This window comes from Sturnus vulgaris, chromosome 35 (genome assembly GCF_052056855.1).
Source record: "Sturnus vulgaris isolate bStuVul1 chromosome 35, bStuVul1.hap1, whole genome shotgun sequence".
NCBI classification, from domain to species: Eukaryota; Metazoa; Chordata; class Aves; order Passeriformes; family Sturnidae; genus Sturnus; species Sturnus vulgaris.
The window spans coordinates 198,969-218,299 of record NC_142277.1 but is presented as its reverse complement, the minus strand read 5'-3'; the positions used below and the strand labels follow the sequence as shown (position 1 = coordinate 218,299).

General features: G+C 59.3%; 1 protein-coding gene across 1 annotated transcript; it reads right to left on the bottom strand.

Moving 5' to 3' along the window:
• Window positions 1-192: 192 nt before the first annotated feature.
• Window positions 193-18,996, bottom strand: SYMPK (symplekin scaffold protein). The gene is made up of 24 exons (XM_088155150.1): window positions 18,964-18,996; window positions 18,618-18,691; window positions 17,661-17,787; window positions 16,265-16,514; window positions 15,775-15,945; window positions 14,258-14,497; window positions 13,293-13,447; window positions 12,524-12,674; window positions 11,787-12,000; window positions 10,759-10,909; window positions 9,705-9,940; window positions 8,975-9,056; window positions 8,355-8,468; window positions 7,580-7,727; window positions 6,762-6,922; window positions 4,795-4,903; window positions 4,611-4,711; window positions 4,434-4,524; window positions 3,319-3,420; window positions 2,161-2,348; window positions 1,403-1,579; window positions 1,071-1,148; window positions 523-750; window positions 193-413 (listed from the first exon to the last, which is right to left on the bottom strand). The coding sequence occupies exons 1-24, from the start codon at window positions 18,994-18,996 to the stop codon at window positions 252-254; spliced, it is 3,543 nt and encodes a 1,180-aa protein (XP_088011276.1). The 3' UTR covers window positions 193-251.
• Window positions 18,997-19,331: the final 335 nt, after the last annotated feature.

Sequence of the window (19,331 nt, the reverse complement as noted above, 5' to 3'; positions counted from 1 at the left end):
AACACTTAAAACCCCGCCCCAAAGGCAGGTACAGACCAAGCCACGCCCACCCCAAACACCTGAGCGTTGGCCACGCCCCTTAATCTGCATCCCCAAACCCCGCCCCGTCACACCCCAACACGAAGCCACGCCCCCATTTCCAAGGACCCCCTCCCCCCCAATAAAACCAGACCGGACCCCAAATTCCTCCCAGGATTTTATTGAGCCCCTCCCCCACCCCGGGGGGTCTCGGGGGGCTCTCCCCTCCCCCCTCAGCCCTCGGCGGGCCCGGGGGCGACATCGGGGACCCCCCCCGGGGGCACCTCGGGGCTCTGGGTGCCGGGGGGGGGCGGCTCCGATGAGGGGGGGCTGCCGGGGGGGCCCTCCATGGGGGGGGGCAGGGTCTGGGGGGGCTCCGTGCCCGTGGGGGCGTCCTGGAGGGGAGAAAAGGGAGGGGTTGGAGGGGGGTAGAAATGCCCCTCCCCCACCCCAAAATGGGGTCCGGGGAGGGGTGGGGGGGGGTGGTGGGGGAGGGGTGCTCACCTTGGGGGGGTCGAGGGTGACGTCGGGGGGGGACGCGTCCCCTCCCCCCCCCGAGCTCTCCTCATCCTCGGGGACGCTGATGAAGATGGAGGGGGGCTCCAGGTCCGACCCCCCCAAATCCGGGGGGGGCTCGGAGGGGGAGGAGCCCGAGCTGGGACCCCCCCCCGGGGCTGGGGGACCCCCCTTGGCCTTGGGCTCCTCCTCGCCCGGACGCTTCGGGGGCTTCTCCTGGGGGCGGGGACAAGGACAGGTGAGGTGGGGGGGGGGGACCCCAAATTGTCACAGGTCCCCAGGGGGAGGGGACCCGGACACCTCAGCACCCCCTGTCCTCACCTGTTCAGGTGTTCCCAAGAGCTATGGGGTCACCTTGTCACCCCGTCCCCACCTGTTCAGGTGTCCCCAAAGGCTCTGGGGTCACCTTGTCCCCCATCCCAACCCCTCCAGGTGTCCCCAGGTGTCCCCAAAGGGTCTGGGGTCACCCTGTCCCTCCCCTGTCCAGGTGTCCCTCCCCTCTCCAGGTGTCCCCACCCCTGTCCAGGTGTCCTCACCTCTCCAGGTGTCCCCTCGGGCTCGTGGCGCGTGGTGGCCTCCAGGATGGCCATGGTGGACAGCGGGATGTGAGCTTGCTGTGACACGGGGACACGCGGCAGGGGGCGAAGGTGACACACCTGAGGTGTCACCTGTCCCCGAGGGATGTCACCTGTCCCTGGGGATGTCCGGGGGGGGTATCTCCCATCCCCAGGTGTTGTCACCTGTCCCCAGGTGTTGTCACCTGTCCCAGGGGGTGTCCCAGGGGGTTGTCCCCCATCCCCAGGTGTTGTCACCTGTCCCCAGGTGTTGTCACCTGTCGCAGGGGGTGTCACCTGTGCCCAGGTCTCACCTGGTGGGGGGTGAGGGCCCTCACGTGGCTCAGGAGGGGCTCCCGGAGCTCGGGGCACTTCTCGAAGACGGCGGCGAGCTGGGGGGGGGGCAGCTGCAGGATCACCTGGAACGACTGCGGCTTCGTGCGCTGGCAGCACTTGATGAAACCCTCCCACACCTTGGGGTACTTCCACACCTGCCGAGACACACCTGGGGTCACCTGGGGTACACCTGGGTATCACTGAGATCACCTGGGATACATCTGGGGTCACCTGGGGTACACCTGGGATACACCTGGGTATCACTGAGATCACTTGGGATACACCTGGGGTCACCTGGGGTACACCTGTGTATCAGTGAGATCACCTGGGATACATCTGGATATCAGTGAGATCACCTGGGATACACCTGGGGTCACCTGGGATACACCTGGGGTCACCTAAGATACACCTGGGTATCACTGAGATCACCTGGGATACACCTTGGTATCAGATTTGGGGTAATTTCAGCGGGATTTCGGGCATTTCCAGCGGGATTTTTTTGGGGTTTCGGGGTCCCCCACACCTGTTTCATGATGAGCCTGGACAGGATGTTCATGACGAAGCCCCCCCAGGTGGGACAGGTGGGACAGGTACAAGATCAGGGCCGGGATCGCCGAGCATATCGGGAATTTCGGGGGGATTTCGGGGCCAGTTTTGGGGTGAATTTTGGGGCAATTTCAGCGGGATTTCGGGCATTTTCAACGGGATTTTTTTGGGGTTTCGGGGTCCCCCACACCTGTTTCATGATGAGCCTGGACAGGATGTTCATGACGAAGCCCCCCAGGCGGGGGTACATGGTCAGGGCCTGGATCACCGTGCGCATCAGCAGCATGGGCAGCGGGCTCTGCTCCATCAGCTGCTGCATCACCACGGCCAGAACCTCGGACGTGTAAACGTTCCGCTCCGCGAAGCACAGGTTGGTGGCTGCGGGGACAGCGGGGCCGTGGCAGCCACTGGGAGGGACTGGGATGGTGCTAGGAGGGACTAGGAGGGAGTGGGAGGGGACTGAGAGAGACTGGGATGGTGCTGGGAGGGAACTGGGAGGGGCTGGGAGGGACTAAAAGAGCACTGGGAGGGATTGGGAGGGGCTGGGAGGGACTAAAAGAGCACTGGGAGGGACTGGGAGAGAGTGGGAGGGACTGGAAGGGGACTGGGAGGGGACTGGGATGGTGCTAGGAGGGACTAGGAGGGACTAAAAGAGCACTGGGAGGGACTGGGAGGGATTGGGAGGGGCTGGGAGGGAACTGGGAGGGATTGGGAGGGGCTGGGAGGGACTGGGAGGGATTGGGAGGGGCTGGGAGGGAACTGGGAGGGATTGGGAGGGGCTCGGAGGGACTGGGATAGCGCTAGGAGGGCCTAGGAGGGAGTGGGAGGGGAGTGGGATGGTGCTGGGATGGACTGGGAGGGACTAAAAGAGCACTGGGAGGGACTGGGAGAGACTGGGAGGGACTGGGATGGTGCTGGAATGGTGCTGGGAGGGAAGTGGGAGGGACTGGGAGAGAGTGGGAGGGACTGGGAGGGGCCGACAGGGACTGGGATGGTGCTGGAATTGTGCTGGGAGGGACTGGGAGGAACTGGGAGGGCAGTGGGGGGAACTGGGAGGGGACTGGGAGGGACTGGAGTCCATGGACAGGGGTCCCATGTCCCTCCCCACCCGTGTCCCTCTGTCCCCCCGTGTCTGTGTCACCCCCTGGGTGTCCCCCTGTCCCTGTCCCCACCTTTGATGATGGATTTCATGTGACACTTGGAGGAGTCGATGGACAGGTGTCCTGTGTCCCTGTCACCCCCTGAGTGTCCCTGTCACCCCCTGAGTGTCCCCCTGAGTGTCCCTGTCACCCCTGAGTGTCCCTGTCACCCCCTGAGTGTCCCCAAGGTGTCCCCAAGGTGTCCCCACCTTTGATGATGGATTTCATGTCGCATTTGGAGGAGTCGATGTTGTGCAGGGCGATCAGGAGCTCCCCGGGGTTCAGGGGGGACACGGCCGAGGTGCCATCACCTGTGGGGACACGGGGGGTGACAGGGACAGGGGACAGGGGACACCGGAGGGTGACAGGACAGGGGACAGGGGCTGTGTCACACCCTGGGGTCACCCGGTGCTCCCACAGCCCCTCCTGGGATGTCACACACTGTCCCCGACCCCTGGGGTGTCCCACGTCCCACCCCTGTCCCCACACTGTCCCCAGTGTCCCCACACTGTCCCCAGTGTCCCCTCACCGTGCTGTGTCCCCACACTGTCCCCAGTGTCCCCAAGCTGTCCCCAGTGTCCCCTCACCGTGCTGTGTCCCCAGCTGTCCCCACACTGTCCCCAAGCTGTCCCCAGTGTCCCCACACTGTCCCCTCACCGTGCTGTGTCCCCAGTGTCCCCACACTGTCCCCAGTGTCCCCTCACCGTGCTGTGTCCCCACACTGTCCCCAAGCTGTCCCCAGTGTCCCTACACTGTCCCCAGTGTCCCCACACTGTCCCCAGCTGTCCCCAGTGTCCCCTCACCGTGCTGTGTCCCCAGCTGTCCCCATATTGTCCCCACACTGTCCCCAGCTGTCCCCACACTGTCCCCAGCTGTCCCCAGTGTCCCCACACTGTCCCCAGTGTCCCCAAGCTGTCCCCAGTGTCCCCAGTGTCCCCTCACCGTGCTGTGTCCCCACACTGTCCCCAGCTGTCCCCATATTGTCCCCAGTGTCCCCAGTGTCCCCTCACCGTGCTGTGTCCCCAGCTGTCCCCACACTGTCCCCAGTGTCCCCACACTGTCCCCAAGCTGTCCCCAGTGTCCCCACACTGTCCCCAGTGTCCCCTCACCGTGCTGTGTCCCCAGACTGTCCCCAGCTGTCCCCAGTGTCCCCACACTGTCCCCAGTGTCCCCTCACCGTGCTGTGTCCCCAGACTGTCCCCAGCTGTCCCCAGTGTCCCCACACTGTCCCCAAGCTGTCCCCAGTGTCCCCAGTGTCCCCTCACCGTGCTGTGTCCCCAGCTGTCCCCATATTGTCCCCACACTGTCCCCAGTGTCCCCTCACCGTGCTGTGTCCCCAGCAGCCGGTTGAACACCTCCTTCACCACGATGGGGTTGAGTTTGATGAGTTTGGGCAGCGCCTGGATCACCTCTTTCTGCACCGAGAACCAGCCCAGGTGAGCCCAGGTGAGCCCAGGTGAGCCCAGGTGACACCAGGGCAGGTGACAAAAGCCACACCGACCTTCTCCAGCCCGTTGAGGACGGGGATGAGGAAGCGCACGTCCGGCAGGCGCTTGTGGTACAGATCGCGGACCCTCTTCACCAGCTCGGGGGAGGGGGGCACTGAGGGGCCGAGGGGACACTGGTGACACCCCTGCCACCCCTGGGTGTCCCCCCAGGTGTCCCCCGGCTGTCCCCAGCCCCACCTTTGTCGGTCAGGCTGTGCAGGCAGCGCGTCACCAACGTCTCGGCGCCCTTGGGGCAATTCTCCACCAGCAGCAGCAGCTCCGGGGAGTTCATGCCCATGCCACGGATCTGCACCCCAAAAAAAAATGATTGAAAGTGACCCGAATGTCACCAAAATCTGCGTTTGTAAACCCAAAATCCCCCAAAATCTGCATTTCTATAAACCCAGAATTCCCCAAATTTCACCGGGGAGTTCATGCCCATGCCACGGATCTGCACCCCCAAAAAAAATGATTGAAAGTGACCCGAATGTCACCAAAATCTGCGTTTCTAAACCCAAAATGCCCCAAATGTCACCGGGGAGTTCATGCCCATGCCACGGATCTGCACCCCAAAAAAAAATGATTGAAAGTGACCCGAATGTCACCAAAATCTGCGTTTCTAAACCCAAAATCTCCCAAAATCTGCGTTTCTATAAACCCAGAATTCCCCAAATGTCACCAAAATCTGCGTTACTAAACCCAAAATCTCCCAAAATCTGCGTTTCTAAACCAAAATCTGCGTTTCTATAAACCCAGAATTCCCCAAATTTTCACCGGGGAGTTCATGCCCATGCCACGGATCTGCACCCCAAAAAAAATGATTGAAAGTGACCCGAATGTCACCAAAATCTGCGTTTCTAAACCAAAATCTGCGTTTCTATAAACCCAGAATTCCAAGTTTTCACCGGGGAGTTCATGCCCATGCCACGGATCTGCACCCCAAAAAAAATGATTGAAAGTGACCCGAATGTCACCAAAATCTGCGTTTCTATAACCCAGAATTCCCCAAATGTCACCAAAATCTGCGTTACTAAACCCAAAATCTCCCAAAATCTGCGTTTCTAAACCCAAAATCTGCGTTTCTATAAACCCAGAATTCCCCAAATTTCACCGGGGAGTTCATGCCCATGCCACGGATCTGCCCCCCCCCAAAAAATGATTAAAAGTGACCCAAATGTCACCAAAATCTGCGTTTCTAAACCCAAAATCTCCCAAAATCTGCATTTCTATAAACCCAGAATTCCAAATGTCACCAAAATCTGCGTTTCTAAACCCAAAATCTGCGTTTCTATAAACACAGAATTCCCCAAATTTCACCAAATCTGCCTGTCCCCCATCCCCAATCCCCCCGCTGTCCCCAGAGTCCCCACTGATCCTGCTGTCCCCAATGTCCCTGATGTCCCCAGTATCCCCACTGTCCCCAATCCCCTCAAATGTCCCCAATGTCCCCGATGTCCTCACTGTCCCCAATCCCCCCGCTGTCCCCGCTGTCCCCAGTGTCCCCGCTGTCCTTGCTGTCCCCACTCTCCCCAATATCCCCACTGTCCCCAATCCCCCCGCTGTCCCCAGTGTCCCCAATGTCCCCAGCGCTGTCCCCGCTGTCCCCAATCCCCCCGCTGTCCCCAGATGTCCCCAATCCCCCCGCTGTCCCCCCGCTGTCCCCGCTGTCCCCACTGTCCCCGCTGTCCCCAGATGTCCCCAATGTCCCCAGCGCTGTCCCCACTGTCCCCTCTGTCCCCGCGCTGTCCCCGCTGTCCCCAGTGTCCCCAGATGTCCCCGCTGTCCCCGCTGTCCCCAGATGTCCCCGCTGTCCCCGCTGTCCCCACTGTCCCCGCTGTCCCCAGTGTCCCCGCTGTCCCCAGATGTCCCCACTGTCCCCGCTGTCCCCGCTGTCCCCAATCCCCCCAATCCCCCCGCTGTCCCCGCTGTCCCCAGATGTCCCCAATGTCCCCAGCGCTGTCCCCACTGTCCCCGCTGTCCCCCGCTGTCCCCAGATGTCCCCGCTGTCCCCAATCCCCCCAATCCCCCCGCTGTCCCCGCTGTCCCCAGATGTCCCCAATGTCCCCAGCGCTGTCCCCAATGTCCCCGCTGTCCCTGCTGTCCCCAATCCCCCCGCTGTCCCCGCTGTCCCCCGCTGTCCCCGCTGTCCCCGCGCTGTCCCTCACGGGCTGCTCGATGACGCGCAGCACGGTGCGTTTGATGTCGGCGATGGCCTCGGTGTAGACGGAGGCGAGCTCGTGGATCAGCTTGTGATTGTGGGGCAGCAGGGCCAGGTACAGGTACAGGCACTGCTTGATGGTCTCCTCTGTCCACGGGGCTGCCACCTCTGGGTGACAAAGAGGGACAGAAATGGGTCAGGTACAGGTACAGGTACAGGTACAGGTACAGGTACAGACACAGGTACAGGTACAGGCACTGCTTGATGGTCTCCTCTGTCCACGGGGCTGCCACCTCTGCGGGACAGAAAGGGACAGCTACAGGTACAGTACAGGTACAGACACAGGTACAGGTACAGGTACAGGCACTGCTTGATGGTCTCCTCTGTCCACGGGGCTGCCACCTCTGCGGGACAGAAAGGGACAGGTACAGGTACAGACACAGGTACAGGTACAGGCACTGCTTGATGGTCTCCTCTGTCCACGGGGCTGCCACCTCTGCGGGACAGAAACGGACAGGTACAGGTACAGACACAGGTACAGACACAGGTACAGGTACAGACACAGGTACAGGTACAGGTACAGGTACAGGCACTGCTTGATGGTCTCCTCTGTCCACGGGGCTGCCACCTCTGGGTGACAAAAACGGGGTGACAACGAGCAAAAACCATTCCAACCAAACATTCGACGTTTCCCGTGGAATATTCGGGATTCCCGCGGGATATTTGGGATTTCCCGTGGCACCTGTGGGGTTTTGGGGCTCACCTGTGGGGTTTTGGGGCTCACCTGTGGGTTTTGGGGCTCACCTGTGGGGTTTTGGGGCTCACCTGTGTCCTTGTCGGCCCCGAACAGCACGGAGGGGGGGTTGGGGTGCACCAGGAGCTGCAGGTAATTGAGGGCGAATTTCTCCACGTACTCCCGCAGCTGCTCCTTCTCGTACATGCGCTTGATGAAGAGCAGAGCCTGCTGCCGCACCTGGGGACACACCTGCGTCACACCTGGGACACCCCTGTGTCACACCTGGGGACACACCTGGGGACACACCTGTGTCACACCTGGGACACCTGGGATATCTGGGTCACACCTGGGGACACACCTGTGTCACACCTGGGGACACACCTGCATCATACCTGGGGACACACCTGGGATATCTGGGTCACAGCTGGGGACACACCTGTGTCACACCTGGGGACACACCTGCGTCACACCTGGGGACACACCTGGGATATCTGGGTCACAGCTGGGGACACAGCTGGGGACACAGCTGGGGACACACCTGGGTCACACCAGGGGCACCTGGGACACACCTGGGGACACCTGGGTTCCAGCTGGGGACACACCTGGGTCACAGCTGGGGACACACTTGGGGACACACCTGGGACACCTGGATTACGCCTGTGTCACACCTGTGTCACCTGGGGACACCTGCGTTACACCTAGGGACACACCTGCCGCACCTGGGGACACCTGGGTTACACCCGTGTCACCTGGGGACACCTGGGTTACACTTAGAGACACACCTGGGGACACACCTGTGTCACCATCCCCAGCCCGGTGCCGCAGGTACCCCCCAAACCCCCCTGGGGACGCCCCCAGCCCCACCTTGTCCTTCTCGTGGGAGCTGAGGTCCAGCAGCACGTGCAGGTACTGGAACTGCCGCGACGGCCGCTTGAAAATCAGGTCCCGCAGCGTCGACATGCCCAGGTAGGTGCGGCTCTGAGGGGACACAGGTGTCACCTGTGTGTGTCACCTGTGCCCTGCCACCTGTGTGTGACACCTCCGGGTGCCACCTGTGCCCTGTCACCTGTGTGTGACACCTCTGTGTATCACCTGTGTGTGTCACCTGTGCCCTGCCACCTGTGTGTGACACCTCCGTGTGTCACCTGTGCTCTGTCACCTGTGTGTGACACCTGTGCCCTGTCACCTGTGTGTGTCACCTGTGCCTGTCACCTGTGTGTGACACCTCCGTGTGCCACCTGTGCCCTATCACCTGTGTGTGACATCTCCGGGTGTCACCTGTGCCCTGTCACCTGTGTGTGACACCTGTGCCTGTCACCTGTGTGTGACACCTCCGGGTGTCACCTGTGCCTGTCACCTCTGTGTGTCACCTGGTGTCACCTCCACGTGTCATCTCCTGGTGTCCCCTTCATGCCCCCAGTGTGTCCCACCCCATGTCCCTCCCGTGTCCCCAGGTGTGCCCAGGTGTGCCCAGGTGTGCCCACCTCGTCCTCGCAGTATTTCCGGATCACCTCCAGGGCGCTCTCTGTGATCAGCGGCGCCTCCAGCACCACCTTGGTGAAGATCCTGGGGACAGGGACAGGGCCGGGGTCACCGAGCTGCTGTCCCCAGCCCAGGTGACACCAACCCAGCCCAGGTGACACCAACCCAGTGACACCAACCCAGCCCAGGTGACACCAACCCAGCCCAGGTGTCCCCAACCCAGTGACACCAACCCAGCCCAGGTGACACCAACCCAGTGACACCAACCCAGCCCAGGTGACACCAACCCAGCCCAGGTGACACCAACCCAGTGACACCAACCCAACCCAGGTGACACCAACCCAGCCCAGGTGACACCAACCCAGTGACACCAACCCAGCCCAGGTGACACCAACCCGGTGACACCAACCCAGCCCAGGTGTCCCCAACCCAGTGACACCAACCCAGTGACACCAACCCAGCCCAGTGACACCAACCCAGTGACACCAACCCAGCCCAGGTGTCCCTGATGTCCCCGGTGTCCCCAGTGTCCCTGATGTCCCCAGGTGTCCCCAGTGTCCCCGATGTCCCCAGGTGTCCCCGATGTCCCCAGGTGTCCCCAGTGTCCCCAATGTCCCCAGGTGTCCCCAGTGTCCCCGATGTCCCCGGTGTCCCCAGTGTCCCCAATGTCCCCAGTGTCCCCGGTGTCCCCAGTGTCCCCGATGTCCCCAATGTCCCCCCAGTGTCCCGTACCCGTCCTTCTGGTCGGGTTTCTCCTGCAGCCCGGCCAGCAGCCCGATCAGGCACTCGTCGTAGCGCTCCAGGCCACCGGGGCCACCTCGGGCCAGGTGAGCGTTGTACTCCTGGAAGAGCCACGCGAACGCCAGGTCCAGGCGGCCCCGAACGTCGTCCAGGATGAAGGAGAGCACCTCGCCCTTGAGGGGCACCTCGAACTGCGTCACCAGCGAGGCCAGGATCTTCACTCGGGCCTGGGGGGACACCCAGGGGTCACTCAATGGTCACTCAGGGTCACCCAGGGGTCACTCAGGGTCACCCAGGGGTCACTCAATGGTCATTGGTTAAGGGATACTCAGGGATTAGTCACTGGTCACTCAGTGGTCACTGTGTCACCAGCGAGGCCAGGATCTTCACTCGGGCCTGGGGGGACACCCAGGGGTCACTCAATGGTCACTCAGGGTCACCCAGGGGTCACTCAATGGTCATTGGTCAAGGGACACTCAGGGATTAGTCACTGGTCACTCAGTGGTCACTGTGTTACCAGCGAGGCCAGGATCTTCACTCGGGCCTGGGGGGACACCCAGGGGTCACCCGGGGTCACCCAGGGGTCACCCGGGGGTCACTCAGGGGTCACTCGGGGGTCATTGGTCAAGGGACACTCAGGGATTAGTCACTGGTCACTCAGTGGTCACTGTGTTACCAGCGAGGCCAGGATCTTCACTCGGGCCTGGGGGGACACCCAGGGGTCACCCGGGGTCGCCCAATGGTCACTCAGGGTCACCCAGGGGTCACTCAATGGTCACTCAGGGTCACCCAGGGGTCACTCAAGGGTCACTCAGTCATTGGTCAAAGGATTCTCAGGGATCGGTCAAGGGTCACTCAAGGCTTCCCTGGGGGTATTTGCTGGGGAATCCGGGGTTACCCCAGGTGTGTCCCAGGGTTATGCCAGGTGTCCCCAGGTGTCCCCAGAGTTATCCCAGGTGTTCCCAGGGTTATCCCAGGTGTGCCCAGGTGTGTCCCAGGGTTATCCCAGGTGTGCCCAGGTACCCCCAGGTGTGCCCAGGTGTACCTGGGCAGCCCCGCTGGCCGCCACGGCCCTCTCGGAGCGCAGGATTCTGCGCACGGCGCCGAGCTTGAGCTTCTCCACCTGCACCTCACTGAGCGGCTTCAGCACCTCACTGAGGCGGAACACCTTCTTCCTGCCCCCTGCACCTGCCAGCCTGGGATCAATGGGATCAATATCAATGGGATTGGAATTGGGATCAGAGCCAGAACACCTTCTTCCTGCCCCCTGCACCTGCCAGCCTGGGATCAATGGCATCAATGGGATCAATATCAATGGGATTGGGATCAATGGGATCAATGGGATCAGAACCAGAACACCTTCTTCCTGCCCCCTGCACCTGCCAGCCTGGGATCAATGGGATCAATGGGATCAATATCAATGGGATTGGGATCAATGGGATCAGAACCAGAACACCTTCTTCCTGCCCCCTGCACCTGCCAGCCTGGCACCAATGGCATCAATGGGATCAATATCAATGGGATTGGGATCAATGGGATCAATGGGATCAGAACCAGAACACCTTCTTCCTGCCCCCTGCACCTGCCAGCCTGGGATCAATGGGATCAATGGGATCAATGGGATTGGGATCAGAGCCAGAACACCTTCCTGCCCCCTGCACCTGCCAGACCACCCCAATCCCCTCTGACCGTGGCTGCGTGGCCGGCATGATCCCAATCCCACCCCAATCCTAATCCCACCCCAATCCCAATCCCCCAATCCCAACCCCAGTCCCCTCTGACCGTGGCTGCGTGGCCGGCATGATCCCAATCCCACCCCAATCCCAATCCCAATCCCAATCCCAATCCCAATCCCATCCCAATCCCCCAATCCCAATCCCAATTCCCCAATCCCCCAATCCCAATCCCACCCCAATCCCAATTCCCCAATCCCATTCCAACCCCAGTCCCCTCTGACCGTGGCTGTGTGGCCGGCATGATCCCAATCCCAATCCCAATTCCCCAATTCCCCAATCCCAATCCCCCAATCCCAGTCCCACCCCAATCCCAATCCCAATTCCCCAATCCCCTGACCGTGGCTGCGTGGCCGGCATGATGGGCTCGGGTCGCCTCTTGGCCTGGGGGGTCTCGTCCAGCAGCCCCCCGGGCGAGCCCTGGGCTCCCAGCACGGCGATGGCCTGGCCCTGGCCCAGGGCCGACAGGCGCCGCTTGATGACCAGCACGCCGTCGGGTTTGGCCACCTTCTCCTCCTTGGGCTCCTCCCGCAGCAGCTTGGTCTGCTCCACTCCTGGGAGGGGGGAAAATGGGAATGGGGGGATAAAAAATGGGATTGGGGGAAAATGGGAATGGGGAAAAAAAATGGGAATGGGGGGAAAATGGGAATGAGGGAAAAATGGGAATAGGGGGAAAAAAATGGGAATGGGGGAAAAATGGGAATAGGGGGAAAAAAATGGGATTGGGGGAAAAAATGGGAATGGGGGAAAAATGGGAATGGGGGGAAAAATGGGAATGGGGGAAAAAATTGGGAATGGGGGAAAAAATGGGAATAGGGGGAAAAATGGGAATGGGGGGAAAAATGGCAATGAGGGAATGGGGTGGGAATGAAGTGGGGATGGTGGGAATGGGGAAATGGGATGGGATGGGAAAATGGGGTAGGAATGGGGTGGGAATGAAGAACGGGGTAGCCCAGGGGTGTCCCAGGGTAGCCCAGGGGTGTCCCAGGGATGTCCCGGGGTAGCCCAGGGGTAGCCCAGGCGTGTCCCAGGGGTGTCCCGGGGTAGCCCAGGGGTGTCCCAGGGGTGTCCCCTGACCTGGCCCCAGCCCAGCCGCCGTCATTTGGGTGGCCATGAGCCGAGCCAGGTGTTTGATCTGCGCCTCGGTGCCCGCGGACTCCACGGGCGTGTAGGTGGCCTGGAAGGAGGCAGGCATGGCCTCGGGCAGGTAAACCATGCTGATCAGCACCTGGGGGCGACAGACACACCTCAGGGACACCAGAACCACACCAGGGACACCAAAATCACATCAGGGACAACAAAATCAGCTCAGGGACACCAAAATCACACCAGGGAGATCAAAATCACACCAGGGACACCAGAATCACACCAGGGACACCAAAATCACATCAGGGACAACAAAATCAGCTCAGGGACACCAAAATCACACCAGGGACACCAGAATCACACCAGGGACAACAAAATCACACCAGGGACACCAAAATCACCTCAGAGACACCAAAATCACACCAGGGAGATCAAAATCACACCAGGGAGACCAGGATCATACCAGGGACACCAAAAACACCTCAGGGACCCCTTGGAGACCCCAGGGTGTCCCCAACACCCCCTCAAAGTGTCCCCAAATGTCCCCCCCTGACCAGGCTGGGGACATTGCTGGGGGTCAGCAATGACTGTAGGACAGGTGACACAGGTGTCACACCCCCCAGAGTGTCCCCAAATGTCCCCAGGTGTGGCCCTGACCAGGTTGGCCACGTTCTCGGGGGTCAGCAATGACTGTAGCACAGGTGACACAGGTGCCACACCCCCCAGAGTGTCCCCAAATGTCCCCAGGTGTGGCCCTGACCAGGTTGGCCACGTTCTCGGGGGTCAGCAGGGGCTGCAGGAACTCGGCAGTGATGTCGGTGTCCGAGGGGACGGTGGCCGCTCCGGCCACTTTGGCCACGGCCACGGCCGGCGCCTCCAGGTCCTTGTCCTCGTCATCCTCGCCCAGGGGTGGCTCTGTGGGGACACGAGGAGGGTCCCTGAGCGTCCCCAAGGGGTGACTGGCCACCAGCAGGTCCCGATGTCACCCCGGGGGAGGTGACACCGCTGTCACATTCACCGATCTTCATCTTCTTGAGGGCGGCGTCGGGATCATCCAGAACCTCCCAATGGCCACCACGACCACCCTGATGGCCACCACAACCACCCTGATGGCCACCACAACCACCCTGATGGCCACCACAACCACCCTGATGGCCACCACGACCACCCTGAACCCTGATGGCCACCACGACCACCCTGAACCCTGATGGCCACCACAACCACCCTGAACCCTGATGGCCACCACAACCACCCCGATGGCCACCACGACCACCCTGAACCCCGATGGCCACCACGACCACCCTGATGGCCACCACAACCACCCTGATGGCCACCACAACCACCCTGATGGCCACCACGACCACCCTGAACCCTGATGGCCACCACAACCACCCTGAACCCTGATGGCCACCACGACCACCCTGAACCCTGATGGCCACCACAACCACCCTGAACCCTGATGGCCACCACGACCACCCTGATGGCCACCACCACCACGATGGAGGTGACACCGCTGCCACCCCAGGGGAGGTGACATTCCTGTCACACTCACCGATCTTCATCTTCTTGAGGGCGGCGTCGGGCTCGTCCCGGGGCCATTTCCAGAACCCCCCAGTGGCCACCACCCACCCCGATGGCCACCCCAGGTGAGGTGACACCGCTGCCACCCCAGGTGAGGTGACACCGCTGTCACCCCAGGTGAGGTGACACCGCCGTCACACTCACCGATCTTCATCTTTTTGAGAGCAGCGTCGGGCTCATCCCGGGGCCTCTTGCGGCCGTCGCGGGGGCTGGGCATGCTGCGGGCGATCTCGGCCTGTGCCGTGCCCAGGTCCACCAGCAGCGTGGTGATCTGGGGCTGGAAGTCGCCCGAGGACGGGTGCCTCAGCACGCTCAGCAGGTGCAGCTTCAGGTTCTTCCGCACGCTGCTCACCTGAGACTTGGCCAGCGTGGGCGGCAGGTTGGCTACCGGGAGAGGGGACGGGTTAGGGACACCTGGGGACGGGTTAGGAACACCTGGGGACGGGTTAGGGACACCTGGGGACGGGTTAGGGACACCTGGGATGGGGCCAGTGTGGGCGGCAGGTTGGCTATCGGGAGAGGGGATGGGTTAGGGACACCTGGGGACAGGTTAGGGACACCTGGGGACGGGTTAGGGACACCTGGGGACAGGTTAGGGACAGCTGGGATGGGGCCAGTGTGGGCGGCAGGTTGGCTACCGGGAGAGGGGACGGGTTAGGGACACCTGGGGACGGGTTAGGGACACCTGGGGATGGGTTAGGAACACCTGGGGACAGGTTAGGGACACCTGGGGACAGGTTAGGGACACCTGGGGACGGGTTAGGAGCAGCTGGGGACGGGTTAGGGACACCTGGGGACAGCTGGGATGGGGCTATTATCAGGGGAAGGTTGGCTACCGGGAGAGGGGACGGGTTAGGGACACCTGGGGACGGGTTAGGGACACCTGGGGACGGGTTAGGGACACCTGGGATGGGGCCAGTGTCAGCAGCAGGCTGGCTACCGGGAGAAGGGACAGGTTAGGGACACCTGGGGACAGGTTAGGGACACCTGGGATGGGGCCAGTGTGGGTGGCAGGTTGGCTACCGGGAGAGGAGACGGGTTAGGGACACCTGGGGACAGGTTAGGAGCAGCTGGGGACAGGTTAGGGACACCTGGGGACACCTGGGATGGGGCTATTATCAGGGGAAGGTTGGCTACCGGGAGAAGGGACAGGTTAGGGACACCTGGGGACACCTGGGATGGGGCCAGTGTCAGGGGCAGGTTGGCTATTGGAACCCAAAGATGACCCTGGGCAGTGTAACCGAGGCCACTGATGTCCCCAAAGCCCTTGGAGACCTTGGGGACACCAGGGGACACCTTGGGGACACTCAGGGACCCCAGAGGACACTCAGGGACCCCAGGGGACACTCAGGGACCCCAGGGGACACTCAGGGACATTGGGGACATTACCATGGAGGGTCTCGTAGGCCTGGATGACCTCGGCCATGAACATGGGGTGACACCAGGGGACACTCAGGGACCCCAGGGGACACTCAGGGGACACTCAGTGACCCCAGGGGACACCTTGGGGACACTCAGTGACCCCAGGGGACACTGGGGACATTACCATGGAGGGTCTCGTAGGCCTGGATGACCTCGGCCATGAACATGGGGTGACCCCAGGGGACACTCAGGGACCCCAGGGGACATTGGGGACACCTTGGGGACGTTGGGGACATTACCATGCAGGGTCTCGTAGGCCTGGATGACCTCGGCCATGAACATGGGCCGCTGGCGGGCGATGGTGGCCAGCGAGCCCAGCGCGGCCGTCAGGTTGATGCTGGAGATCGCCGGGTGCACCATGAACTTGAGCAGCTGCTCCAGGGCCGCCTTGCCCTCCTCCCACAGCACGGCTGGGGACACAAACGGGGGGACAGCGGGGTCACCAAAATGGGGGGACAGAGGGGTCAGGACAGGGGACAGAGGGGTCACCAAAACCGGGGGGACAGAGGGGTCACCAAAACCGGGGGGACAGCGGGGTCACCAAAACCGGGGGGACAGAGGGGTCAGGGACCCATGGGGACAGTGGGGTCAGGGACAGGGACAGTGGGGTCAGAGACCTATGGGGACAGCAGGGACAGTGGGGTCACCAACTCACTGCATTTGATGACGGGGTGGTCCCGGGGGATGATCCCAATCCCATTCCCAATCCCCAATTCCCACCCCCCTCACAGTATTTGATGACGGGGTGGTCCCGGGGGATGCGCTCCAGGCTGATGTCACTCTCGTGCCTCTTGGGGACATCGGAGTCGGCCGTGCGCGGGGACAGCGTCACGATCAGCCCCTCCACGAACTTGATGGCGTGAGTGCGGATGCCGTCGTTGTCCGAGTCCAGCAGCAGGATGATGTCACTGGCCATGGATGACATCATCTCCCAGCAGGCCTCCTGCAGCTCGCTGATCACCTTGGACTTCACCATCCACTGGGAACCCCCCACCCCAGGGGAAAAAAAAAAAACAAAAAAAACAAACCGGGAATTGGGGGAAAAAAAAAAAAAAAAAAAGTTATTTTTAATGGGTAATTACGGTAATCGCGGTGAAGGTTGAGGGGGAAAATAAGGCGGGGTTTTATGTGTAATTACGGTAGTTGGCACCAAATATCGAAGCCATTGATCTCTGTAATTACGGTAATTAGTATTAAATATGAAGGCCCTTTCTATGTGTAATTACGGTAATTGATATCAAATATCAAAGCCATTTATGGCTGTAATTACGGTAATTAGTATTGAATATGAATGCCCTTTCTATGTGTAATTACGGTAATTGGTACCAAATATCGAAGCCATTGATCTCTGTAATTACGGTAATTGGTATTAAATATGAAGGCCCTTTCTATGTGTAATTACGGTAATTGATACCAAATACCAATGCCATTTATCGCTGTAATTACGGTAATTAGTATTGAATACGAAGGCCCTTTCTATGTGTAATTACGGTAATTGATTTCAAATATCAATGCCATTATTATGCGTAATTACGGTAACTGACACCAAATATCGGAGCCATTTATGGCTGTAATTACGGTAATTACATTAATATTAAAGCTTTCCTTAAACGTGTAATTACGGTAATCGATATCAAATATCAATGCCATTCTTATCTGTAATTACGGTAATTACATTAATATTAAAACCTTTAAACGTGTAATTACGGTAATCGATATCAAATATCAATGCCATTCTTATCTGCAATTACGGTAATTACATTGATATTAAACCCAATTTTAATGTCTGATTACAGTAATTAGTACCAAATATTAAAGCCATTTTTACATCCAATTACAGTAATTGCATCAAATATCAAATTAATAATGTCAATTTTACGGCAATTACAACAATTACACCAAACATTAAAGATCCTTCTATGCATAATTACATTAATCAATAAAAATAATTAACAAACATCAACTCAACCAGCATCCCCCAACCCGGAACCACCGGATTTAACAAAAAAAAAAAAAAATCTGAATTTTCTCTCCAGTTTTGAGTAGAAACTCGCGGGTTTTTTGTGTCAGGGCCACACCTGAGCGGCCCAGGTGTGTCCCCAGGTGTGTCCCCAGGTGTCCTCACCTGCAGGGCCACCTTGTAGAGCTGGGTCATGGTCAGGATGGCTTTTTTGACCACGTTGACGTTCTCGTCCTTGAGCAGCATGTTGAGGTTGGCCACGAGCTTCAGCAGCAGCTCGATGTCCCTTTTGCTGGGGACGGCGTGGGGTCACCCCAAAATCCCCCAGAACGGCCCCAAAATCCCCCAGAATGGCCCCAAAATCCCCCAGAACAACCCCAAAATCCCCCAGAACAACCCCAAAATCCCCCAGAATGGCCCCAAAATCCCCCAGAACCCCAAAAATCCCCCAGAACGGCCCCAAAATCCCCCAGAACGGCCCCAAAATCCCCCAGAACGGCCCCAAAATCCCCCAGAACGGCCCCAAAATCCACCAGAACGGCCCCAAAATTCCCCAGAACGGCCCCAAAATCCACCAGAACGGCCCCAAAATCCACCAGAACAACCCCAAAATCCCCCAGAACCCCAAAAATCCACCAGAACAACCCCAAAATCCTCCAGAACGGCCCCAAAATCCCCCAGAATGGCCCCAAAATCCCCCAGAACGGCCCCAAAATCACCCAGAACCCCAAAAATCCACCAGAACCCCAAAAATCCTCCAGAACAACCCCAAAATCCACCAGAACGGCCCCAAAATCACCCAGAACGGCCCCAAAATCCACCAGAACGGCCCCAAAATCCCCCAGAATGGCCCCAAAATCCCCCAGAATGGCCCCAAAATCCACCAGAACAACCCCAAAAATCCCCCAGAATGGCCCCAAATCCCCCAGAACCCCAAAATCCCCCAGAACAACCCCAAAATCCCCACCAGAATGACCCCAAAATCCACCAAAATCCTCAAAAACAGCCCCAAAATTTCCCCCAAAAAGGGACCCCAAATCCCACCCCAAATTTCGCGTTTTTCCCCCAAATTTCGCTTTTTTCCCCCCAAATTTCACTTTTTTTTTTTCCCCCAAATCTCACCAGGCCTCCTCGATGAATCCCACCACGAATTTCCTCACCTCGATGGATTTGTCAGCCTGGAACGCGATGATTTCCTGGGAAAAGGGACCCGGGGGGGTCAGAACGGCCCCAAAATTCCCCCTGAATCACCCCAAAATTCCCCCAAATCCCCAAATCCATCCCAAACTGCCCCAAATTCATCCCAAATCCCCCCAAATTCCACCAAAATTCCCCTAAGTTTCCCCAGATTCCACCAAATCCATCTCAAATTTCCCCCAAAATTCCCCCAAATCCATCCCAAATTCCCCCCAAATTCCCCTAAATTTCCCCAAATTCATCCCAAATCCATCTCAAATTTCTCCCAAACCCACCCAATTTCCCCAAATTCCACCAAATCCATCTCAGATTTCCCCCAAATCCATCCCAAATTTTCCCAAACTCATCCCAAATTCCCCTAGATTTCCCCAAATCCATCCCAAGTTCCCCCTAAATTCCCCCAATTCCCCAAATCCATCCCAAATTCCCCCAAACTCACCCAAAATCCATCCCAAATTTCCCCAAATCCATCCCAATTTTTCCCAAAATTCCCCCAAATCCCCCCCAAATCCCCCCAAATCCATCCCAAATTCCCCCCAAATTCAAATTCCCCTAAATTTCCCCAAACTCATCCCAAATCCATCCCAAATTCCCCCAAATTCCCCCAAATTCATCCCAAATCCATCTCAAATTTCTCCG

Coding starts and splice junctions, on each gene's coding strand:
- SYMPK (XM_088155150.1), bottom strand. CDS start 18,996: ATGGATTTGGTGGAATTTGGGGAAATTGGGTGG. Junction 15,946..16,264: donor CCACCCCGTCATCAAATACT/GTGAGGGGGGTG, acceptor TTGTGTCCCCAG/CCGTGCTGTGGGAGGAGGGC. Junction 12,675..13,292: donor CCGAGAACGTGGCCAACCTG/GTCAGGGCCACA, acceptor TGTCGCCCCCAG/GTGCTGATCAGCATGGTTTA.